This window comes from Amblyraja radiata, chromosome 6, assembly GCF_010909765.2.
Source record: "Amblyraja radiata isolate CabotCenter1 chromosome 6, sAmbRad1.1.pri, whole genome shotgun sequence".
Lineage (NCBI taxonomy): Eukaryota > Metazoa > Chordata > Chondrichthyes > Rajiformes > Rajidae > Amblyraja > Amblyraja radiata.
Window position 1 is genome coordinate 84402802 of NC_045961.1, and position 23307 is coordinate 84426108.

General features: G+C 45.4%; 1 protein-coding gene across 13 annotated transcripts in view; it reads right to left on the minus strand.

The window, feature by feature from the left end:
• Positions 1–23307, minus strand: part of dock9 (dedicator of cytokinesis 9) — a 317738-nt gene that overhangs the window by 122227 nt on the left and 172204 nt on the right. For 12 of the 13 annotated variants that reach the window (XM_033023076.1, XM_033023077.1, XM_033023074.1 and 9 more), the window contains exons 9-17: positions 20259–20338; positions 18428–18499; positions 13115–13255; positions 12278–12484; positions 8497–8619; positions 5987–6069; positions 3382–3504; positions 2515–2594; positions 791–978 (exon numbers count right to left, since the gene is read on the minus strand). In XM_033023076.1, the coding sequence (XP_032878967.1) occupies positions 791–978; positions 2515–2594; positions 3382–3504; positions 5987–6069; positions 8497–8619; positions 12278–12484; positions 13115–13255; positions 18428–18499; positions 20259–20338 (1097 nt within the window). Of the gene's footprint in view, positions 1–790; positions 979–2514; positions 2595–3381; positions 3505–5986; positions 6070–8496; positions 8635–12277; positions 12485–13114; positions 13256–18427; positions 18500–20258; positions 20339–23307 lie in introns of all 13 variants that reach the window. The other variant, XM_033023068.1, reaches the window with a different exon arrangement.

The following is a 23307-nucleotide window of genomic DNA, read 5'->3' on the forward strand; positions in this document are numbered from 1 at the left end:
TCCAAAAATACCCCAACAGTCCTTTAGGGGAGTAGGTGTAAGTGTCTGAAGAAGGGTTTCTACCCGAAACGTTGCCTATTTCCTTCGCTCCATACATGCTACCTCACCCGCTGAGTTTCTCCAGCATTTTTGTCTACCTCCAACAGTCCTTTAGTTCACTTTTTTAAAAGATGTTAATAGGTATTGTAATTGTCCCGTGAACTACCCATGTTTAAAGAGAGTGCTGGAACTGGGACCTTAGGAGAGCTAAAAGGGAGTGTGGGAATCAGCGCCCCAGTATGTGGGAAGTGAAAGTGGGAACTGAGGCAGACATGAATGGAAAGGAAGCTCGGGACTGTGGAATTTGTGAGCGAGAAAGCCTCATGAAAAACATCACCTGGTGAGCCCAGTGCCAAACTATTAGGACTTCCGAAAAGCCGGAAAACGGATTATCAGGATTTTACTATCAGGCCACTAAATTATAATAATAATAATAATAATCATATCTTTTATTGTCATTGCACATAAGCGCAACGAGATTTGGTATTCAGCTTCCATCCGATGTCATAACATAAATAACTAATAAAATTTAGATTTAGATACCCCGAGAACATGGATTGTAAAAAGAACAGTAAAATAGTCAAAACAGTTCAAACAGACTAAAGTGCAGATGTGTCTGTGCGACATGACCATCCGAGGGAGACAGTCCAGGGGGGGTGGGGTGCACTCAGCAGGGCCGGACCCAAATTACAACAATTAAAAACAGTCTGCAGCTCGACAGCTAACTCATTGCAGATGCAACATTACTCACTTTTGCGAATGATTTTTGACTGTCATACTTCAGATGTTTTGGGTAAACGTAGAGATGATTGTTGTAAATGGTAAACGGTTGAGAAAGCTTTGCTGTACAAGGAAAAAATTCCTCCACCTCGTGAGTAACCAAGACCTTAGAGCTATTTTCAAAATGCTTCACTGGGATGTATGAAGAGTTCAAACAACCTGCAACAACACATATTTACAGGCATCACTTAAAGTAATACAACAATCAGAGGCATTTCTCCAATGCGTTCGTGCACAAAATCATATGAGAAGATATGGAGACACGTGTGGCCAAACATTAGGTCGAAGAGATGTTTGTTTTTGTGCAAGAAGGAACTGCAGATGCTGGTTTAAACCGAAGATAAACACAAAAAGCTGGAGTAACTCAATAGGCAGCATCTCTGGAGAGAAGGAATGGGTGAGGTTTCGGGTCGAGACCCTTCTTCAGACTGGTTAGGGATAAGGGAAGCGAGAGATATAGACGGCGATGTGGAAAGATAAAGAACAATGAATGAAAGATATGCAAAAAAATATCGATGATAAAGGAAACAGGCCATTGTAAGCTGTATGTAGGGTGAAAATGAGAAGCTAGTGTGACTTGGGTGGGGGAGCGATAGAGAGAGAGGGAATGCCGGTGATACCTGAAGTGAGAGAAATTAATATTCATACCACTGGGCTGTAAGCTGCCCAAGCGAAATATGAGATGCTGTTCCTCCAATTTGTGTTTAGCCTCACTGGAGGAGGCCGAGGACAGAAAGGCCTTTGTAGGAATGGGAAGGGGAATTAAAGTGTCCAGCAACCGGGAGATCAGGTTGGTTCACGCGGGCTGAGCAAAGGTGTTTGGTCAATCTGCGTTTGGTCTCGCCGATATATAAGAGTCCACATCTTGAACAACGGATACAGTAGATTTGTTTTTGTTTATTTTTCTGGATCTGGACATTGCTGGCAAGGCCTGCATTTGTTTCTCATTCTAACAGCATCGTTTGACCATTTCAGAGGATATTTAAGTAGCAAACACATTTGGTGAATCTGGAGTGAAACACTAAACAGACTTGGCAGGTTCAGCTATCCTTCCTTGAAAACAAAAGGGACAAATAATTTTGTTCTTGCCGTTACTGAAACTAACTGTTGCCAAGCTGAGATCTGAACTCAACTTTCTAGATTGTTAGTCCTGGGCTCTTGTTTAAAGGTGGCTTGGACAATGTTTATTCCTCGCGTAACATTACGAAAAGGCAGATCATAATTTCACTGGTGCATGTGGGAGCTTGTTGTGTGTTCCTGCATTACAACAGTGATTATGCTTCACTAGTATTTTGCTGGCTATATACCATACAGGATGGTCTAACAAGGGTTGCGAATGGCGCTACAGAATTGCAAACCTAAATGAAGAATGACATGGAGGCAAAATATCTGGGGAGAATAATTGGAAATTGACGTTTGCTCAAATAGTGGAGCGAGAGATACAAAGGATGTGCAAGAGAAGGCAATGAATGAAAGCAAAATTTGATTCCAGGTCTGTAACATTGACTCAATTTCTCTCTCCACAGATGCTGCCTGACCTGCCGAGTAATCCCAACATTTTGCATCTTTCTTTCATATGTCCAGCATCTGCATTTGCTTGCATTTGGATAGCAAGATCACAGATGGTCACAGGAGTTGATGGAGAGAGGGAAAAGCAGTGCTGGAAATTCGATGAGAAATTGCAGGTAAACTTACTCGGAAAATCGGGAGTCACATTGTCAATGGTGATGTCCAGGTTCCCCAAAATAACTGGAAGTTTAGACATCTTCTCCGGTCTAGTGAAGCAGAAAACAATATTAAAATACAGGGTTGAGGAGGTTTTCGAGCAACAAAAGGAGGAGCAAATCTGCACACTAAAGGGCGACTGCATGCGGCGAGCACAACCAAACATGATGGCTTGAGGCGTACGGCCTCGTGGGGGCGGTCCCACTTCCAACCGCGGAGCCGTCTGGAGCTCACATTATACTCACCAATCAGCTGGGCAGGAGGCGGGTCGACTGAATTTGGACGTTGCACGGCGTCGGGCGGTTACGTCATCATGCAACGGCACACCGGGCGGTGACATCATCGCGCAACGCCACGCGCTAGGCGTACGCCGTCAAGACGCTGCGTATGGTGTCCAGACGCTGCGTACGCCCGTCGAGACGCTGCGTACGGCCTCAATGTGGCTGCGGGCCGACAGGCCGTTGCCGCGTGGGATTTTTGGACAGTGTCAGTTTTTCGGAGCCCCGCGCGATGTTGGGACCAGCCCCACACAACTCCATACGGCTCCGGCGATCGAAGTGGGACCGGCCCCGCGAGGCCGTACGGCTCAAGCGACCACGATAGGTTGCGCTCGCTGAATGCAGTCGCAAGCTGGTGGGACAGGCCCTTAATGCTTCCAACCCACACTATAGACGGTTCAAAAGAGAAGGTACACAGAACTGACCTGTGCTGTGTACTGCACCACCACTAGGTGATCCCAGGTTCAAATGGGCTGAAGAAACGTGTTGAACCTTTCCTGCAAGATTCACAACAACAGATTTTGGAATTGCACCACAGTAATAAAAAATACACACTCACTTCCTGAAGTCCAACAACAACTTGAGCAGGTCTTCGTTGGAGAGCTTATTGCTATCTTGCCTATAAAGTGTGGAGAATCGTGCATTCTTGTCAAGTGTCCCTTGAGCATCTTTGAAGATAGGTCTATTGGAGGGAATGCAGATGTTCAGGATACAAAGTATCGGCTTTTACAAAACAACAACTTGAAAACATATACTGATTCAAAAACACATTTCTTATATAAAGAGACACAAATCAAAGCTAATGGCAGGATAATTAGCAATATTATTATATGACAGTAATTCTGTCTGTTCCATCATATACAGAGGAGGAGGAGCCATCTTGGGGAACGGCTGCTAGCCAGCAGCCGTCCGTTTTAATTCGCTTTTTAGAAAAAGTTTTTAGTGAGTCCTGTTTTTTGTCTGTAGGGGATATGGACTTTTTAATGTGGGGGGTAGGGGTTAATTTTACTTCTAGGTCCCTACCTGGTCGGAGAGGCAGCTTTTTCTCCGGGCTGCCCGTCGACCCGTCCTCGTGGCCTACCAGCGGGCTTGGAGCGCCGTTTCCTGGCGGGGACCACCCAGCACCTCGGCCTCGGTGGCGGCACAGCGCTGGAGCGCTATCGCGGAGCAGAGCGGGCGATGCCTTGCCTGGGTCACCGTGCTGGATCGACGCGCTGGAGCTCTGGTGAGCTGAGACCGCCGTGTTCAACACCTCCGGGCTGCGGGTCTGCAGTGCGGAGTGGGCAGCGCCGATTTCAACATCGGGAGCCTGGGAGCTCCAAACCGGCGCGGCCTTGTCGGCTTCGGAAGCCGCGGTCTCCAGCTAGGAAGCGGCCGTTCCAGGTGGCCCAGCTGCTGAGAGGACTCTCCCGACGCCGGGGCAAGACCACCCGGTGAGAACGGCCAGGAACATCGGGCCTCCGTAGAGGCAATTGCGGTGGCCTCAATAGGCCTGACTTTGGGGTGAACTTGGGATAGGGACTGGCCATTGTGCCTTCCCCCACAGTGGTATCCATTGTGGGGGGATGATTTTTTGTCTGTAAGGTAATCCTGTTAGTCTTTGTCCAAGATGGCTGCCATGAAGGGAGAGTGGACGCTGGCGTGCTTTAGCTGCCGCTGCTCCCTCTTCACATTGTGTTTTTGATTTTTGTTTTTGGACTGAATTCTGTTTTTAATTTGTGTTTCTGTGATGTCTTTATTATTTATTTTATTCTGATTATATGTTTATATTTCCTGTTAACCTATGTAAGGTGTCCTTGAGATGTCTGAAAGGCGCCCAATAAATAAAATTTATTTTTATTATTATTATTATTATATATAATATATTGACTTGCAACAATCTTCGGATTAAACACAAACCATTTTGCATTTTTCGAAGCTAAGTACATTTAATGGTCCTGATATTAAGCCCAGAGAAGGTATTTTAGAGAAAAGGGGGTTGAGGAAAGAGTTGCATCAAATGAACAATAAGTTGTTTGGCTCATCTGGGTGAGTGCAAACTCCACATTAACATCCTCCAAACCCTCAGTCACCATCTCTTCCATCCCTCTCTTCACCATGTGTTTATTCAGCTTTCCCTTAAACCCATCACTACCCTTCTCCTCAACCGTTCAGTGAATAAATCAATTCTCCCAAATCTACATCTACGGTTGATTATCTATATTGTCTACATGGCATTTGTTGATTTTTGACCAAGAAAGTAATTAAAAACTTTACTTTCAAAGCATCCAGTAAAACAGTATGCAACCCAGCTGTTATCGGGCAACTGAAGCATCCTACCACAACCAGAGAGCCACGCTAAACTACTATCTACCTCTTTGGTGACCCTTGGACTATCATTGATCAGACTTCGTTGGCTTTACCTTGCACTAAACGTTATTTCCATATCATGTATATTTACACTGTACATGGACTGATTGGAACCATGTATTGCCTTTCTGCTATATGGATACCATGAAACGAAAGCTTTTCGCTGTACCTCAGTACACATGACAACAAACTGAACAGATAAAACTGAGGGAACTGCAAGAAGCAATTGGTTCAAAACACACCAGCCTCACAGCTTAGGTTATTTCTAGAATGCAGGAAGTGACCTATGCTCCTTCAAATCCAATATTCTGAAATCTATTCTGCTCACATTGAATACATTGAATGCATATCACAGGAAGAGACTATTTGGCCCAAGTACATCATGCTAGCATCTTTACTTCACTTAAGCAGTACAAAGTCTCTTGCCCAGAGTAGGGGATTCGAGAGTCAGAGGACATAGGTTTGAGGTGAGGTGAGGGGAGGGGGGAAATGTAATAGAAATCTGAGGGGCAACTTTTTCATGCAAATGGTGGTAGGTGTATGGAACGAACTGCCAGAGGAGGTAGTTGAGGCAGGTACTATCACAACATTTCAGAAACATTTAGACAGGTACATGGATGGGATAGGTTAGAGGGATATGGGCCAAATGCAAGCAGGTGGGACTAGTGTAGATCGGATATGTTGATCATGTGAGCATGTTGGGCATAAGGGCCTGTTTCCACGCTGTATGACTTTGACTCTAATTAATTATGATAAACATTTCATCATTAGCTCTTTGTTCAGAATGTTTTAAGGTAACAGCTTCATTGACTCACCTTGCAGCCCAGGCAAATGGCATGCGATACTGCCCGAGTCTGGAGCACATCTGCTTGGCATTTTTCAATACTTTCTGTGCAACCTGTAAATTAATGAAACTCATCAAATCAGCTCTTGGCCTACGATGTTAGTCCTTTATGTCAGAAATCCTGTGGAAATTTCACGAGGGAATTCTAGCAAGACCACATTGGGATGAAAGCACATTCTATCAAGAAAGCACAAGAAGAGACATGACCGCCACTCTTCCCATCAACTCGGCTGTTAGACAGTGAACACGACTTATACATAGTCAAACATGTAAAGGAGCTTCCTCAGACCAAAGGTGAGCCTGTGCCAACTCTTGAGATATTCGGGAAAGGCCAAAGAGGAGATTTTGAGGAGGACCTGATTGGAGCAGTGGTGAGGTGGGGGGGGGGGGGGGGGGGGGGGGGCAGAGGGGACACGTCCCCTCCATGTTTTGAGAGGTGGGGGACATCCCCCCAAGTTTTAGTCATCCGGATTTTAAAATCTCCGCTTTCCGCGAGACAGTGCTGGTGGGACTGCTGATCGAGGGCGCCGATTGGACGAGAGACGTCGGTCAGCAGGCAATGGGGGCGGGACATGATGATTCAGCACGATGATTGGAGGAGGGAGGAGTGGGGGGGGGGGTGGGACTGAGGATAGAGCGCGGTGATTGGAGGAGGGAGACGTGGCACAGACCTGCGCCTCATCCGCAGCCAGGATCGATCCCGACCGGGTCTCCGGCGCTGCCTTGTCCCCTCCCGAGTGCCCCCCCCCCACGGGTGGCCAGAGAGGTCGGGAGTCAGACAGGCGGGGTGCCCCCAGGCCCACAGCCAGCGCAGAGAAGCAGCGCTAAACCCAGCTCACTCTGCCTGTCCCGCCAGGTGAACCTGCCTGGGTTTGCGGGAAATATGGCAATCGCGGAGAAGCAGCGCTGGTGTCCAGACAGGGCTGTAGGTTAACCCGGCAAGACAGGCAGTTCAGCTGCATTTAGCGCTGGATTGAGCCTCCGAAGCCTAGCGCGTGAGTGTGCGCATGCGCGCGTGGCTGCCAAAAAATTGTGTCCCCACCTGTCCCCTCCATATTTTGATAGCGAGTTCCGTGCCTGGACTGAAGGCATAGCCACCAATGGTGGAGCAACAACAATTGGAGTGCAGACCTGTTGGAGTGCAAAGACCTTGGAAGGTTAAAGGTCTGAAGAGTTTGCGGAGATATACGGAGAGGTGAGACCAAAAAGAGAGTTGAAGAAAAGGTAGAAAATTGTAAATGTCACACAGAATCATCTGACATTCCTTGTGGGCTGGTGTATGTTTACCTAGGTAAGGAAGTAAGAGACTGCAAGACCAACAGAGACACAAACCCCTCTCTCAGAGAATAAGGTTACCAAAAAAGATGCACTGGTGTGCAGCCATAGAGAACCCAACATTTAACTTCTTGGCACCGTTGGTGTGACCTGTTCATGTCACGGGACGGGTCATCAGGTTCTCCCACTCAGCTCCGAATCAGAAGCTCATGGGTTCCACCCCCGTTCCAGAAATGTGAGCACATAGATCCTGGCTGACACTACATGAAACACACTAAGCGGGAGTGCCACACTGTCCATGGGGATGTTTGTGGGTTTGAGCGAACATTATGCCTTATCCCTCCTTTCTGAGGTGCACATAAAAGTTGGGCGGCACAGTGGTGCAGCAGTAGAGTTGCTGCCTTACAGCGGCAAAGACTGGCTCGATCCTAACTACGGGTGCTGTCTGTATGGAGTTTGTATGTTCTCCCAGTTACTGCGTGGGTTTTCTCCCAGTGCTGCGGTCCCCCCCCCTCCAAAGACATGCAGGTTTGTAGTTTCGGAATGGTACCATTCGGCGCTGCGTTTGGGCGCCGCCGTTTCGGGGTGTTAGAGTTAGGGTTAGGGTATGGGTTAGGGCTAGGGTGCCACAGCGATGGGCCAGTGGAAACCAATTTCCAAACTTGTTAACATAAAGCTGATCTCACTTGCAATATCCTTGGCATAGGAACTTCTTGCAGAGGGTGATGAATCTCTGGAATTCACTTTCCCGGAGTATTGTGACCCATGGAACACTTTTATTTATCTGGAGGTATTTACAGAGGTTAGGGTTAGGGTTAGGGTTCTGATGAGTACAGATATTATAAACGGAGGCGCCGAAATAGCGGCGCCAGAACGGCAGCGCCGAAAAGTACCCGACCCTGTAGTTTAACTTGGCATCGGTAATCGTAAATTGTCCCTCGTCTGTAGTAGAGAGCTAGTGTGCGGGGATTGCTGGTCGGCATGGAGTCGGTAGGCCAAGGGGCCTATTTCCACACTATATCTCTACTTCGTGGATCTTCCTGAGCACTGCTTCATCGGGACACACGGTGCACACATTCCACTCCTCGTGCCTATCCCTAGTGTTGCACAGGACCCGGGTAACCGACCTACTTCCATTGCACACCAGAACAAAAGCCGTGAAGGCAAAACGAGACCGGGCAGGAGATCAGGAATCAAGTGCCGTACCTTGGCTGAATCTGAGCTCTTCATGTAGGGTTCTGCACACTGGGTGATGCCTCCCTGTAGAACCTTCTCCACCCGAGCGACAAGAAATATGTCTTGATGAGGGCAGGAGACAGAGAAAATGCCCTGGAGAGACAACATCTGACATTCATTAAAATATCACTGGGAGCATAATACAGACTAGGATACACAATGACAGGTGGGGCTCTGGGGAGAGCAATACATCCCCAACAGTCCACTATGCAACTATTCGGGAATCACAACCATTCTGCAAGTCGCTTCCCCACAACTCATCGGGGTCTCAGTTCTTACACTCCTGGTTCGGTAATTCGAACGCTCACGAATAAAGGAAGCTACACAAAGCCTGATCTCCCCACCATTGATCTCCCCACCATTGAAGGGATCTCCAAGAAGTGCTGCCTTAAGAAGGCAGCTAATATTGTCAAAGATTCACATCGACCTGGCCACGCTCTCATCTCGCTGTTACCATCGGGAACAAGGTATTGGCAGCTGAATACGGTGGACACCAGATTGAAGAACAGCTTCTTCCCACCAACTTGAAGTACGCTGCACACCCCTAACCACAATCCTGCCTTAACATCAAACTACATGTGGGCGGCATAGTGGTGCAACTGCTAGAGCCGCTGCCTCACAGTGCACGAGACCTAGGTACGATCCTGACCTCGCGTGCTGTCTGTGCTGTGTTTGCACGTTCTCCCTGTAACCGCAAAGGTTTCCTTCAGGTGATCCGGTATCCTCCCACATCCCGAACACGTTCGGATTTGTGGGTTAACTGGCCTCTGTAAGTTGTACCTAGTGTGTAGGGACTGGATGTGAAAGAGAGATAACATGGAACTAGTGTGAACGGGTGATCAATGGATGTCATGTTTCCATGCTGTATCTTTAAACCAAACTAAACTCCATGGATCTTGCTCCATGTACTGTGGCTTGGACTATCATGGTCTGGCATAATTGATGGTATATTTATTTGTTGTGTTGTCCTATTTAGTGTGCCTGTAAAAGCTGCAGCAAATGAACTCTTGACTCGTTAGCCCTCTCTGAGCCTTATCAAATCCCTGGATCCCTGTGTCCTCGAAACTCAACAAGATCCAGTACTTCGGCTCCCTTGAAAAACTTTGGGACTCTTATTCTCACACTCCCATGAAGGTCACAAGTGCCCTTGTTCTTTAACAATCCAATTCTAATTTGGAGGGGACAAGAATACAAAACCAAAGATGTAAATGCTGAAGCAATATCAAGTGCTGTTGTGGCCACATTTGGAATATTGTGAGCTGGTTGGGGCCCCATATCTGAGGAAGGATGTGCTGGCTTTGGAGAGTGTGTGGAGGTTTACGAGAATTATCCCGGGGATGGTTGGTTGACATAAGAGGAACATTTGAAGACTCTTGGCCTCTACTTGCTGGAGTTTAGAAGGATGGGGGGCGGGGGAGGGGGCGGTGGGATCTCATTGAAACCTATTGGATAATGAAAGGCCAAGAGAGAGTGGATGTGGAAAGGATGCTTCCAGTAATGGGATAGTCTAGAACCAGAGGGCACTTCCTCAGAGTAAAAGGACATACCTTTAGAAAAGAGATGAGGAGCAGTTTCTTTAGCCAGAGGTCAAATCATTGAGCATTTTTACGGCAGAGATTGGTAGATTCTTGATTAGTAAGGGTGCCAAATGTTACTGGAAGGCAGGAAGAGAGTGGGGCTGAGAGGGGAAAAATATATCAGCCGTGCTGAAGGGCTGAAGGGGCCTATTTATGCATCTATGTCTTATGGTCTTAACCTTATCAGGTTCATTTGAAAGTTTATAACACTGTAATATCTTAATACAGGTCCACCACCGATTTTCCGGCAACTGGTATTCTGGCATCTCCTTTAAACTGGACAAAATGAAGAGAGAACACTTGAAATCTCCCACAGAAGTCCCGAAAATGTGGCGCCTAGTCAGGAGGAGGTGGCCCATCTCGACCTCATCGGGACTTCCGCTCCGATCAGCGGGTCGAATTTGCCCCCTGTGGCCAGGGCTTTGGAACTCTGGCCCAGCTGGAGCCAGCAGATCCATTACCATAGCCGACTTTAGAGGCTGATCGGCGGGTCAGTATCTCGGCTCCTTGGCGGACCGTTCTGGTACTGTTGGGATTCCTCTCAGATCCTTAAACTCTGTTGGTGCGGCAAAATGAATAATCCAGAAAGGCTCTGCAACCAAGAATGCCCACAAATCGGTGGTGGACCTGTATTAACAGGAATAATATCCAAGTCCAGAAAAATCTGCCAATCCAGCACCAACAACGTCCTAAAAATGCCAGATTATTTTCTAGGTTTTATTTTTAACCAGCTGAAATAAATAATTTTTAAGTACATCTAATTTATTGGTGCATTTTATGGATAACCGCACATTTACAAGGATTCCAGCTGGGCTCTTTAATCATTTGCTTTGTCAAATGTCTCAACGCAATCCAATTAACTCGCCAACTAGCCTGTAATTTGTTCTCCTTGCAATTTTCCAATGCTGCTTTGAAGTTCCATACAAAATAGCTCACAAAGAACCAACGACCAATGAGTGTGTTTGACATTTCTTTGAAAACTGTGATCTTTCATCTGAACTTCCTCGACTCTTGATATTCCAAATCAGGCCTGACATCAAAACACCCCTCACCTCTTTGGGGTGAATATTACCAAGTTCAAGTTCAAGTGAGTTTATTGTCATGTGTCCCTGATAGGACAATGAAATCCTTGCTTTGCTTCAGCACACAGAACATAGTAGGCATTTACTACAAAACAGATCAGTGTGTCCATATACCATTATATGAACTGTTGTGGACCAACCACATTGATGCCACGGCTTAAAAGGCACATCAATACCGCTACTTCCATAGGAGACTGAGGAAATCTGGCATGTCTCCAATAACTCTTACAAACTTCTACCAATGCACCATAGAAAGCATATTTGCATCGCAGCTTGGCTTGAGAACAGCTCTGCCCATGACTGCAAGACATTGCAGAGAGTAGCCCAGTCCATCACATAGACCAGACTTCCCACCATCGCCTTCATCTACGATTCACGTTGCCTCAGTAAAGCTGCCAACAAAGTCAATGGCGTACCACCCTGGTCTTTCTTCCTCCTCCCTGCTTCCACCCGACCGAAGGTACAGAAACTAGCAAGCACGCACCACCAGACTCAGGAACAGCTTCTTCTCCTCTGTTATCAGGCTTCTGAACAGCCCTTCCATTAGCCGGGGAGCTGACCGATTCACCTCTACCCCATTGTGGACATTGGACTTCGTATAAATGCAACTGATGTGCTATATTGCTGAGAATTCTATTTGGTACTCTGTGCCCTTTGCTTCACCTATTGTACTTGAGTTTGACTTGATTGTACTTATGTATAATATTATCTGATCTGATTAGAAAACATGCAAAACAAAGTTTTTCACTGTACCTCAGTAGACGTGATAATAATAAAACTTAAACCTAAATCTAAACTCTTCATAACATCCACATATATTCATAATATATAATTCATGATGTTTTTATAAGTGATATACTAAGATTTTATATGTACTTTATGATATTTTTAAAAATGCAATGCATTTTTAATGTAATGTTGCCCCTTGTCTGGACCTTGAGTCCGAAATAAAGTTATTATTATTATTATTATTATAACATAACACCCATCAGGCTCTCCCGCTAATCAGCTTTACTTCAAAGAGGAATGCTAATTAAACCTAGTTTTGGGCTGAAATAGGGAGACATAACTGCAATGAGCATCCGTTCCCACCTGTTTCGGGTACTGCAACAGGTTCTCAGGAATGCCGTTGATGGATTTCTGGGATGACGCCAATCCCTCGCCACCGTTCATCGTGGCCGTGGAGTTTGACAGCATGTATCGCACACTCGGGTGATTCAGATCCACGTGGAAGTCAGCCGAGATCTTCCGATTGTCCTTGATGTCGAAGAGGGCCAGCGTGACAAAGAAAGGCTCCACCTACAACCAAGGCAGATCACTATCACAACTGGAGAAAGGGCACGGAGCAGAGGTCCAACCCCATGCCTCTTCGACCCCTCCCATCCCCATTTCCTTTCCTCGATGACCTGCTGAGTTACTCCAGCATTTTGTGTTTATCTTCTCTTTTGTTATGTCAGCTCTGGAGCAACGGGCTGCACTCTTCCCTGTGAATCAAACTTCTAAAGATTCAAGCCCCACTTCAGAGGCTGGAGAACAAACATCTTCACTGTTGTTCTGAGGCACTGACAGCCGCACTGCCAGAGGAGGTATGTGCCCTCTTAAATAATTCAACCTTTCAAAGAGAAGTCTTGCCCAGAGCCTTGGCCAATATTTATTCCCTCAACCAACACCACTAGAACCGATTATCTGTTCGTTCCACATGGCTGTTTGTGAGGGCAAGCCGTACTCAGTTTGAGTGTCACATTTCCTACATAACCAGGGTGACTATATTTCAAAGTATTCCATCGGGGCATTGAAAAGGGGGTGGAGAAACGCATTATATCCATTAATTCACCCACCAACTCTTAATTCCGGGTGCTTATGATCTCGGAACACAAGGATCCCCAATGCCTATATACCCTCGATACATATCGTGACCACTTAGCTTACATTTGTGGTGGGACCCTCCTCATTTTCAGCCACACAGCTTTGCAGATTGAAGAATAAGTCGTTGCATTTCACCAAAAATCGCATTCCAAACTTTTCCTCAAAGGGTTTCACGTCTGGTTCGATACTGGAGAAGTCAAGTTTCTTAAAATGGGAGAAATAGAACAAATTACACAAACATCCACTGCGATCCAGATTCACTATCTGAACTACTGTATGTGGGGCACAGGAAGTAGATCTACAACTTTCCAAACGGGTGTCGCCACTGAAAAGGATATCCAGGGGTCTAGGAATGAGCAGGGTGCTGGGACTGGCTGGGGAGTGTGCTTCATCAGAGAGGAGACTGAATCTGGGGGGTCCTTCAGAGACGATGACAGGCTCCTGTGCCACCTGATCTGACAGACATACCTTACATAGCCATACTGGAGTAGCATAGTGGTGCAGTTAGTGCACCTCCTGCCTCTCAGCTGCAGTGAGCTGCGTTTGAGTAATGACTCTGAGGAGTTTGCATGTTTTCTCGGTCCTGCATGAATTTCACCTGACTGCCAGAGTCACAGTCGTACAACATGGAAACAGAACCCGAGGCCTGATAATACGCCGACCAAGATGCCTATCTATGTTGATCCCATCTTTCTATATTTTCCCACATCTATTTCTTTCCCATCCCTATATCTGTCCAAGTGCTTTTTGAACACTGTAATTATTACCAACTCTGTAGCAATGTTACAAAATTTTGAGATTTTAAAAATCAAGTCTGTAATTTATCCCATCAGATAAAGCATAAAAATATGTTTAATTTGACACCTAATTCACTTTCATATCTCAAGTATTTAAAAAGTTATGGCCATTTTCATACTCGGAAATGAGCATCTTGTTCCCTATTGATTTTCTATGGACATAACAAAAAAGTTGTGATCGTGAACAGTCAAAAGCCCATAACTTTCTTAAAAATTAAGAGAACTGAATGAAATTTTCAGTTATCATAGATTGAAGCATTCTGAAACAAATATAAAATAATCTTACTTGGATGACCTGAAATTAAAGCATATAATTAGTTAGTTACCTAATTGTAGCTAATTTCAGACTTCAATTACTAGATCTAAACATCTATCCATTTCTTAATAAATGATTAACATTTTTAAATAGCCTAAATGTCCAAATAATATTCACAAATAATTCACAATAAAACATGATTTTTAAATCTCATTTACATTAATTTATAGGCCAAATGGAAGGAATTCAGTGTTTAATTGCTGTAAATAAATGCCCATTTAAATCAGCTTTCCAGTGGGTCCCTGTGGAACGCGCTGGTTTAGAACGTTCACATTGCGGTAGATTTGTGCCCCAAATGCCCAGAAAAATACTGCGCGATATAATGGGCCCAAATTGAGCTACTCGCAATATTAAACTTTGTATAAAGGGATCTTTAGAAGCCCTTTTTAATGTAAAAATATACAGCCCACCTTCTGCTATCTGCTTTATGAGACCCCGCGGTTGCTGGCTGTCGCGGGTTTAGAGATTGATTTTTAAACTACTATAACTATTATTCAAGGCCTTTAAACCTAATAATAGCTTTTGCGACGGGGACTTCCAGCGATTTTTCGTTAATAATTAACTAGGCTGAACATCTTCGATTTGAACAGCCTAGAGAAAATCGCGTTTTAAACCCGCCCCCTCTAAACGGCGCCAAAATCGCGCACACCCTCAGCGGCAGATTTTCAAAGACGCTTCAGGTAGGCTTTGTAACATACCTAAACTCTGCACGTGCTTGGTAAAGATACTGCCTCACAGCGTCAGAGACCCGGGTTCAATCCTGACCTTGGGTGCTGTCTGTGTGGAGTTTGCACGTTCCCCCTGTGACCACGCAAGTTTCCTCCGAATGTTCTGGTTTCCTCCCACATCTCAAAGACACGTGGGTTTGTAGATTACCTGGCATTTGTACATTTTCCCTGGGATGTGTAGGGAGCGGATGAGAAAGTGGAATAACATAGCATGTGCAAATTGGTGATCGATGGTTGTCATGGACTCGGTGGGCCGAAGGGCCTGTTTCTGTGCTAAACTGTGCTCCAATCTAAACTAAAAGTAAACCTCTGGCAGCTTATTCCCTAAACCACTATAGTTGCCCCTCAGATTCCCCTCTAATCTTTCCCCTCTCAATTTAAACCGTGTCCTCTAGTTTTAGACTCCCCACCCTTTGAAAGAAATTGTGACGACCTACCCTATCTATGCCTCTCATAATCTTATAAACCTCCACAGGTCACCCCTCAGTCTCCTGCACCAATGAGAACAGTCCCAGCCTATTCACCCTCTCTTTGTAACTGCTACCCTCCATTCTTGGCAACATCCTGGTGAATCTCTTGTGCTCTCGTTCTAGAACTACCTGACCCGCACGGCAACCAGAGTGCAGATGATATTCCACGTGCAGCCGAATCTTAGAAACATAGAAAATAGGTGCAGGAGGCCATTCAGCCCTTCGAGCCTGCACCGCCATTCAATATGATCATGGCTGATCATCCAACTCAGTATCCTGTACCTGCCTTGTCTCCATATCCCCTGATCCCTTTAGCCACAAGGGCCACATCTAACTCCCTCTTAAATATAGCCAATGAACTGACCTCAACTACCTTCTGTGGTGGAGAATTCCAGAGATTCACCACTGCCTGTGCCTGTGAATCAATGCCTGTGCAGCTGCAAAATGATATCCCAACTTTTATGCTCAATACGCTTGTCTGAACGGAGTTTGTACATTCTCCCCGTGGGTTTTCTCTGAAATCTTCGGATTCCTCCCACACTCCACGGACGTACAGGTTTGTAGGTTAATTGGCTTGGTAAATGTAAAAAATGTCCCTAGTGGGTGTAGGATAGTGTTAATGTGCGGGGATCGCTGGTCGGCACGCACCCGGTGGGCCGAAGGGCCTGTTTCCGCACTGTATCTCTAAAACTAAAAACTATAACTTGTGAAGACAAACAAGCTATTCACCCCTATTCACCTGTCTCACCATTATCATAGATCTATGAACTTGCACTCCAAGATCCCTCTGTACTGTCAACACCTCTAAATTACCTGCTGTTTACTGAACATGTCTGGCCAGTAGTATAGACGACTCAAAAGGCATTATCTCGCACCTGTCGAGATTAAATTTCATCTGCCACTGCCCCACCCCTTTCCAATTGATCTATGTCCCTCTGTCTCCTCAGGCAATCATTCTCACTATCTACTACCTCACCAAATATCCGTGTCATCAGCAAACTTACTGATCAGGCTATAGGCATTATCGTCTATTTACATACATGACAAACAACAAAGGTCCTATCACCGATCCCTGTGGAATATCACTGGGTACAGACTTACAGTCAGAAAAATAATCCATCACCACTACCCTTTGTCTCCAAGCCAGTATTGGATTCAATTTACCAACACAAATTGGACCTCATGTGCCCTGACCTTCTGGACTAGCCAACTGAGTGGGACCTTGTCAAAAGACCACATCTATTGTTTAGCCTTCATCAATGTTCTTCGTAATCTCCTCCAAATACTAAGATTTGTCAGGCAGGATTTCCCATGCACTAAACTTAGTCAGTTGCTGCTCATATAAGTGATCATAAATCCTATCCCAAAGAACTTAATCCAATAATATCCAACTACTGATGTACGGCTCACTGGCCTGCAGTTTCCAGCAATTTCCACCCTTGCTTCCCATAACACCATGGGAGAGACTTCATCAGGTCCTCAGGGTCTGTACACCTTAATGTGGTCAATATCTCTAACACTTCTTCTTTCTTGGTGCCCACATGTTGCAGACCATCAGAGTACCTCCTTCCCTAACCCTCTATCCTCCACGTCCTTCTCCTATAGATGCAAAGTATTAATTCAGAGCACCATACCTTGTTTCCACCCACATCCCAAAGATGGTAGATTAATTGACTACTATAAATGCCCCAAGTGTGTGGGTGAGTGGTAGGATCTGGGGGAGTTGATGGGACTGCGTGGAGAATAAAATAGTGTCAATGTAGGGTTCTTATAAATGGGCGCTTGATCAAAGACTCAATGGGCTGAAGGGCCTGTTGTGTGCTATATAACTCTACGACAGTGTTCGGCCTGTTGTAGAATCATACACCACAAAACAGGTCCTTCAGCCCACTGAGTGCAGTTAAATCTCAGCAAATTTATAGCAGCTTTTCCAATGCACTGAGTGCAGGGCAAAAACATATCTCTTGCCGCCTTGTCAGACACCTCACTCAGTGCGGTTGTAGACTGTTGTTTAAGACCCATGCACAAGACAATGGTCTCACTGGCAGGGCAGGAATTTACTGCCCATGTGTTATCGACCATTCAGAGGGTGGTGGTGAGTGGGCCTCAAACATCAAGTTCCTCTCTATGAGCAGCTTCTTCCCAGATCAAGGAGATTCACCAGCTTGGTGCAGGACTGGAGTCACGTAGAGGCCACATTAGACAGCAGGGTTCCTTACTTTCGAGAGAATGAACAATAACAAACCCAGTTGGGTTTATTTGGCAACCCAACATATTATTTTTATTGATTCCAGCTTTACATTTCCGTCTGTTGTTTTAAAAACTAAACACACATTCTCAAGGAACCAAGGAAGTACTCAAGTTCACATTCCCTGTGATCCAGGTCAAGCCCCTCTGAAATGTTCGTCCCAATAACGTCATCACTTGTTGAAGACTGCACCATTCAGCTGCTTGATCTTAGCTGCAATACTTCTGAGGAGGGGCAAATGTGGAAAGACTATGTTTGTGGGACAAATTGACTAAAGCCCCCTTCATCTCTAAGGGACAGAAGAGGACCTAGAGCAGAGAACAATGCAGCAGGAATTTAAAAATCACACTGCCCCTAAGTTTATCATTTATAGGTTACACGGTGGCGCAGCATTAGAGTTGCGGCTTTACAGCGTCAAAATCCTGGGTTCCATCTTGATTAATTGTGCTGTCTGTGGGGTGTTTGTACGTTCTTCCCGTGACCGTGTGGGGTTTCACTGAACAGTCCGGTTTCCTCCCTCACTCCAAATACGTACAGGTTTGTAAGTTAATTGGCTTTGGTTAATTGCCCCTAGTGTGTAGGATGGAACTAGTGTACAGCGATCACTGGTTGGTGTGGACTAGATGGGCCGAAGGGCCTGTTTCTGCGCTGTGTCTCTAAACTAACCTAAACAAAGCTGTGAACAGTTAGAACTCTGAACTATTGGACTTTTGATCCCAACTTTCTCACCTCGGACTAACTCCCGAAATCACAGCGATATTTCAGGTACACTGTCACAAAAACTCAATTGTTTTACAAAATAAAAGTCAAGCTTTACCTGAGAGTCTGCATCCAGCATGAAAAGCTTTAATCTGCCTTCATTTTTTTTGGCTTCTATTTCTCTTGTGCTCTGCAAAGTAAACAGGTTAAACATCAGGAGAGGGTAAAGAGAAGCTGATTACTCTAGCAAAGCTGAAAGCAGAAAATGCTTAGGTCATCTGCAAGAGGATTTTTTCAACCCGTAAACCACTTCTAACATTGTGTGGGGTTGTTTCCATAATTACTTTCAAATCTCTCTGGCTATTTATTGTCCTTCCCATTTCTGTAACTTCCTGCATCTCCAGATCCATCTGCGATCTCTGCATTTTAATATTTGCCAGGTTTCATCCCTCCACAATGGACAGCCAAAAGCTTTGGCATTCTCTGCTGCTTTCCCACTTAGCAACTGAAGCCATACAAGTTCATTAATTATAAGTTATAGGAGCAGAATTAGGCTCATCAAGTCTACTCCACCATTCAATCATGGCTGATCCATCTTTCCCTGTCAACTCCATTCTCCTGCCTTCTCCCCATAAACCCAGACATCCAAGAACCTGTCAATCTCTGACTTGACCTCCACAGCCTTCCGTGGCAATTAATTCCACAGATTCACCACCTTCTGACTTCAGAAATTCCTCCTCAAAAGGTACCTTTCTAAAGGTACGTTCTTTTATTCTGAGTATACAGTCTCTAGTCCTAGTGGAAACATCCTCCACATTCACTCTAGTCAGGCCTTTCACTATTCGGTAAGTTTCAATGAGCTCCCACTCATCCTTCTAAACTCCAGCGCGTATCAGCCCAGTGCCGAGAAACGCTCATCATATGTTAACCCAATCATTCCTGGGATAATTCTCATAAACTTCTGGACCCTCTCCAATGCCAGCACATCCATCCTCAGTTATGGGGCCCAAGGCTGCTCACAATACTCCAAATATCTTCAACCCCATGCAGTGGAAGCAAATTTATTGATAAATTTGCAAATGGTCGCCATCCTAAGCAGGGGCGGAAATCGCTGTCAAAACATGGGGGGGGACACATTATTTTGGCGGCCGCGCCCGCACGCACACACACGAGAGACTTCGGAGGATCAGCCGTGGGCCCTGTGGACGGTAACATCGGGAACTGGCATGGTTGGTGACCGACTCCGAACTCCAGAAACTGCAGCTTCGTCCGCCCCGAATCGCGGGGCTTCAACAATCGGCCCGTTTGCGGGGTTTCATCGCCCAGCGCGGCTTAAAACCGGCCGCGGGATCTTCCATCCCCCAGCAGGGGGCTTCAACATCAGAAGCCCCAATCGCCACGACGCAGCAATTTGACCACGGGACGGTGGAAGATCCCGCGAACTGGCTGATTCAAGGTCTGCTCTATGATCTTTGCTCCACCAGGGCATCTCCATCCTCCAATCACCGCGCTCTATCCTTAGTCCCACCCCTGTACTTCCACCTCTGACCGACACCCCCGTCCCCCCTTGGGATTTCCGCCCATGATCCTGAGGACGGATTGGGGCCATCAGATGGAGACGGTGACTGTCGAAGTTGAGATTGGTGCACAAACAAGTACTGGTCTGAAGAAGGGTTTCGGCCCGATGGGCATCAGGCACTGTAATTAAATCAGACACACACGCACAGCCGACACCAGGGAGCACCAAGCGGATTCTCCCGATTTATTCCATTATTTCAGCGCCACCAAAACAGGGAATCAAAAATGTAATGGTTTCTAAGTAGATTATCATCATTATTCACAATTTAATTTGAAATAAGAAATTAGTTCCACAATGATTAATGCAAAATAAGCAACTTTTGAGCTTCAATTTAAACAAATAACTTGCGAAACCTGTAATTTAACACTACCTTTGTGAGTTCATAGTGCATGCTTTCCCAGCTAGTTAGGTGTTCTGTCTTCCCCAGACAAGGTAGTTCATCATCTGAAACTAAAAGGAAGAAAACAAATCACTTTCAGTTAACCTGTGGACCCAAGGCTCATTATTTTCTTGTGTGTACTCGGTAAATGACTGGAAATAAAAATCAGGTCCAATTTATTCATCAATCCATCCAATAATGCATAATAAATAACTATGTTTCTGATTGGATTACAGTCTTTATTTTGCGAGTATGTCCGGTGCTACTGTTTTACACGGCATTCAAATACGGTGTTGTACATGTTCTTATTTGCTTAATTGCTGCCCGAAAGAATCCAGTCAGCAAGAAGGAAATAGAGCGGACCAAAGACATCCAGCTGTATTCAGAAGCTCACTGGTGTTCTACTTCACAACTATTCTATGTTCTGTATAAAGCATGGAACTGTACACCTCAGAAACAGACCCTTGGGCCTACTATGTGCCGAGCATGATGCTTAGATATCATACATACCCCTCAATTCCCTGCATGTCCATGTGTCTATCTAAAAGCTTCTTAAACACCGTTACTGTATTCTGTGACATCAGCAGCGCTTTCCAGGCACCCACCACTCCCTGATAAAAACTTGCCACGCACATCTCTTTTAAACTTTGCCCGTTTCACTATAAAGATATGCCCCCAGGTTTTTGACGTTTCCACTCTGGGTAAAAGGGTCTGAGTGTCCACCCTATCTAATGCTCTCATAATATTATATACTCCCATCAGGTCAACCTCCAGCGTTCTAGAGAAAACTAGAGTTCTGCCCAAGTTCCACAAGTTAACCAAGACAGCTGTTTATACAACGTTAATGTAGGGGCTTCAGTCACCGAAGAGTTTGGACAGCATTGTGGCGCAGCAGTAGAGATGCTGCCTTTCAGAGCCAGAGACTCAGGTTCGATCCTCACTACGGGTCTGCACAGAGTTTGAACGTTCTCCCTGTGACCGCATGGGTTTTCCCCGGGTGCTCCAGTTTCCTCACACTAAGTTTAATTAGCTTCAGTAAAGATTGTAAATTGTCCCTAGTGTGTAGGATCAGTGCTAGTGTACGGGGATCGCAGGTCGGCGCGGACTCAGTGGGCCGAAGGGCCTGTTTCCACTCTGTATCGCTAAACTAAACTCTTCTAGTTTGTGGTGTGGGGGGGATGGGGAAGTTTACAAAACATTAGCTTGCTAGAAGTGAGTTGCATTGAGAAGATTTCAACTTACATAAAGTGTTGCAGATGGCCAAATATCTGCTTACATTTCATTGACTAAAACAATGTTTCAGGAAGCGATTTTCCCGACAGACTTGGAATGAAGAACCTGCCCACTATTCCCGTATTTCTTTTACCAGGGACATAGGGGAATTGCTTCATTTTATCCGTGAAACATCTTTTTAAGATTCTGATTTCCCAGAAATGGGATTCCTTGTATTTTCTCATTTCTCTCTTCTACACTACCCACTTATCAGACCGAAAGAGGCCATGTGTCCCACCTTCACAGTGCTAACCATATAACCATATATAACCATATAACAATTACAGCACGGAAACAGGCCATCTCGGCCCTTCAAGTCCGTGCCGAACAAGTATTCTCCCCTAGTCCCATCTACCTGCACTCAGACCATAACCCTCCATTCCTTTCCCGTCCATATAACTATCCAATTTATTTTAAAATCATAAAATCGAACCTGCCTCCACCACCTTCACTGGTAGCTCATTCCACACAGCTACCACTCTCTGAGTAAAGAAGTTCCCCCTCATGTTACCCCTAAACTTCTGTCCCTTAATTCTCAAGTCGTGTCCTCTTGTTTGAATCTTCCCTACTCTCAGTGGGAAAAGCTTATCCACGTCTATCCCTCTCATCATTTTAAAGACCTCTATCAAGTCCCCCCTTAACCTTCTGCGCTCCAAAGAATAAAGACCTAACTTGTTCAACCTTTCTCTGTAACTTAGTTGCTGAAACCCAGGCAACATTCTAGTAAATCTCCTCTGTACTCTCTCTATTTTGTGGACATCCTTCCTATAATTAGGCAACCAAAATTGTACACCATATTCCAGAATTGGCCTCACCAATGCCTTGTACAATTTTAACATTACATCCCAACTTCTATACTCAATGCTCTGATTTATAAAGGCCAGCACACCAAAAGCTTTCTTTACCACCCTATCTACATGAGATTCCACCTTCAGGGAACTGTGCACAGTTATTCCCAGATCCCTCTGATCCCACAGATCACTCTGTTCAACTGCATTCTTCAATTCCCTACCATTTACCATGTACGTCCTATTTTGATTTGTCCTGCCAAGATGTCCTGCCACCTCACACTTATCAGCATTAAACTCCATCTGCCATCTTTCAGCCCACTCTTCCAACTGGCATAAATCTCTCTGTAGACTTTGAAAATCTACTTCATTATCCACAACACCACCTATCTTAGTATCATCTGCATACTTACTAATCCAATTTACCACACCATCATCCAGATCATTGATGTACATGACAAACAACAGTGGACACAACACAGATCCCTGTGGCACCCCACTAGTCACTGGCCTCCAACCTGACAAACAGCCATCCACCATTACTCTCTGGCATCTCCCATTCACCCACTGTTGAATCCATCTTGCTACTCCACCATTAATACCCAACAATTGAACCTTCTTAACCAACCTTCCATGAGGAACCTTGTCAAAGGCCTTACCGAAGTCCATATAGACAACATCCACTGCTTTACCCTCATCAATTTCCCGAGTAACCTCTTCAAAAAATTCAAGAAGATTAGTCAAACATGACCTTCCAGGCACAAATCCATGTTGACTGTTCCTAATCAGACCCTGTTTATCCAGATGCTTATATATATTATCTCTAAGTATCCTTTCCATTAATTTGCCCACCACTGACGTCAAACTAACAGGTCTATAATTGCTAGGTTTACTCTTAGAACCCTTTTTAAACAATGGAACAACATGCGCAGTATGCCAATCCTCTGGCACTATTCCCGTTTCTAATGACATTTGAAATA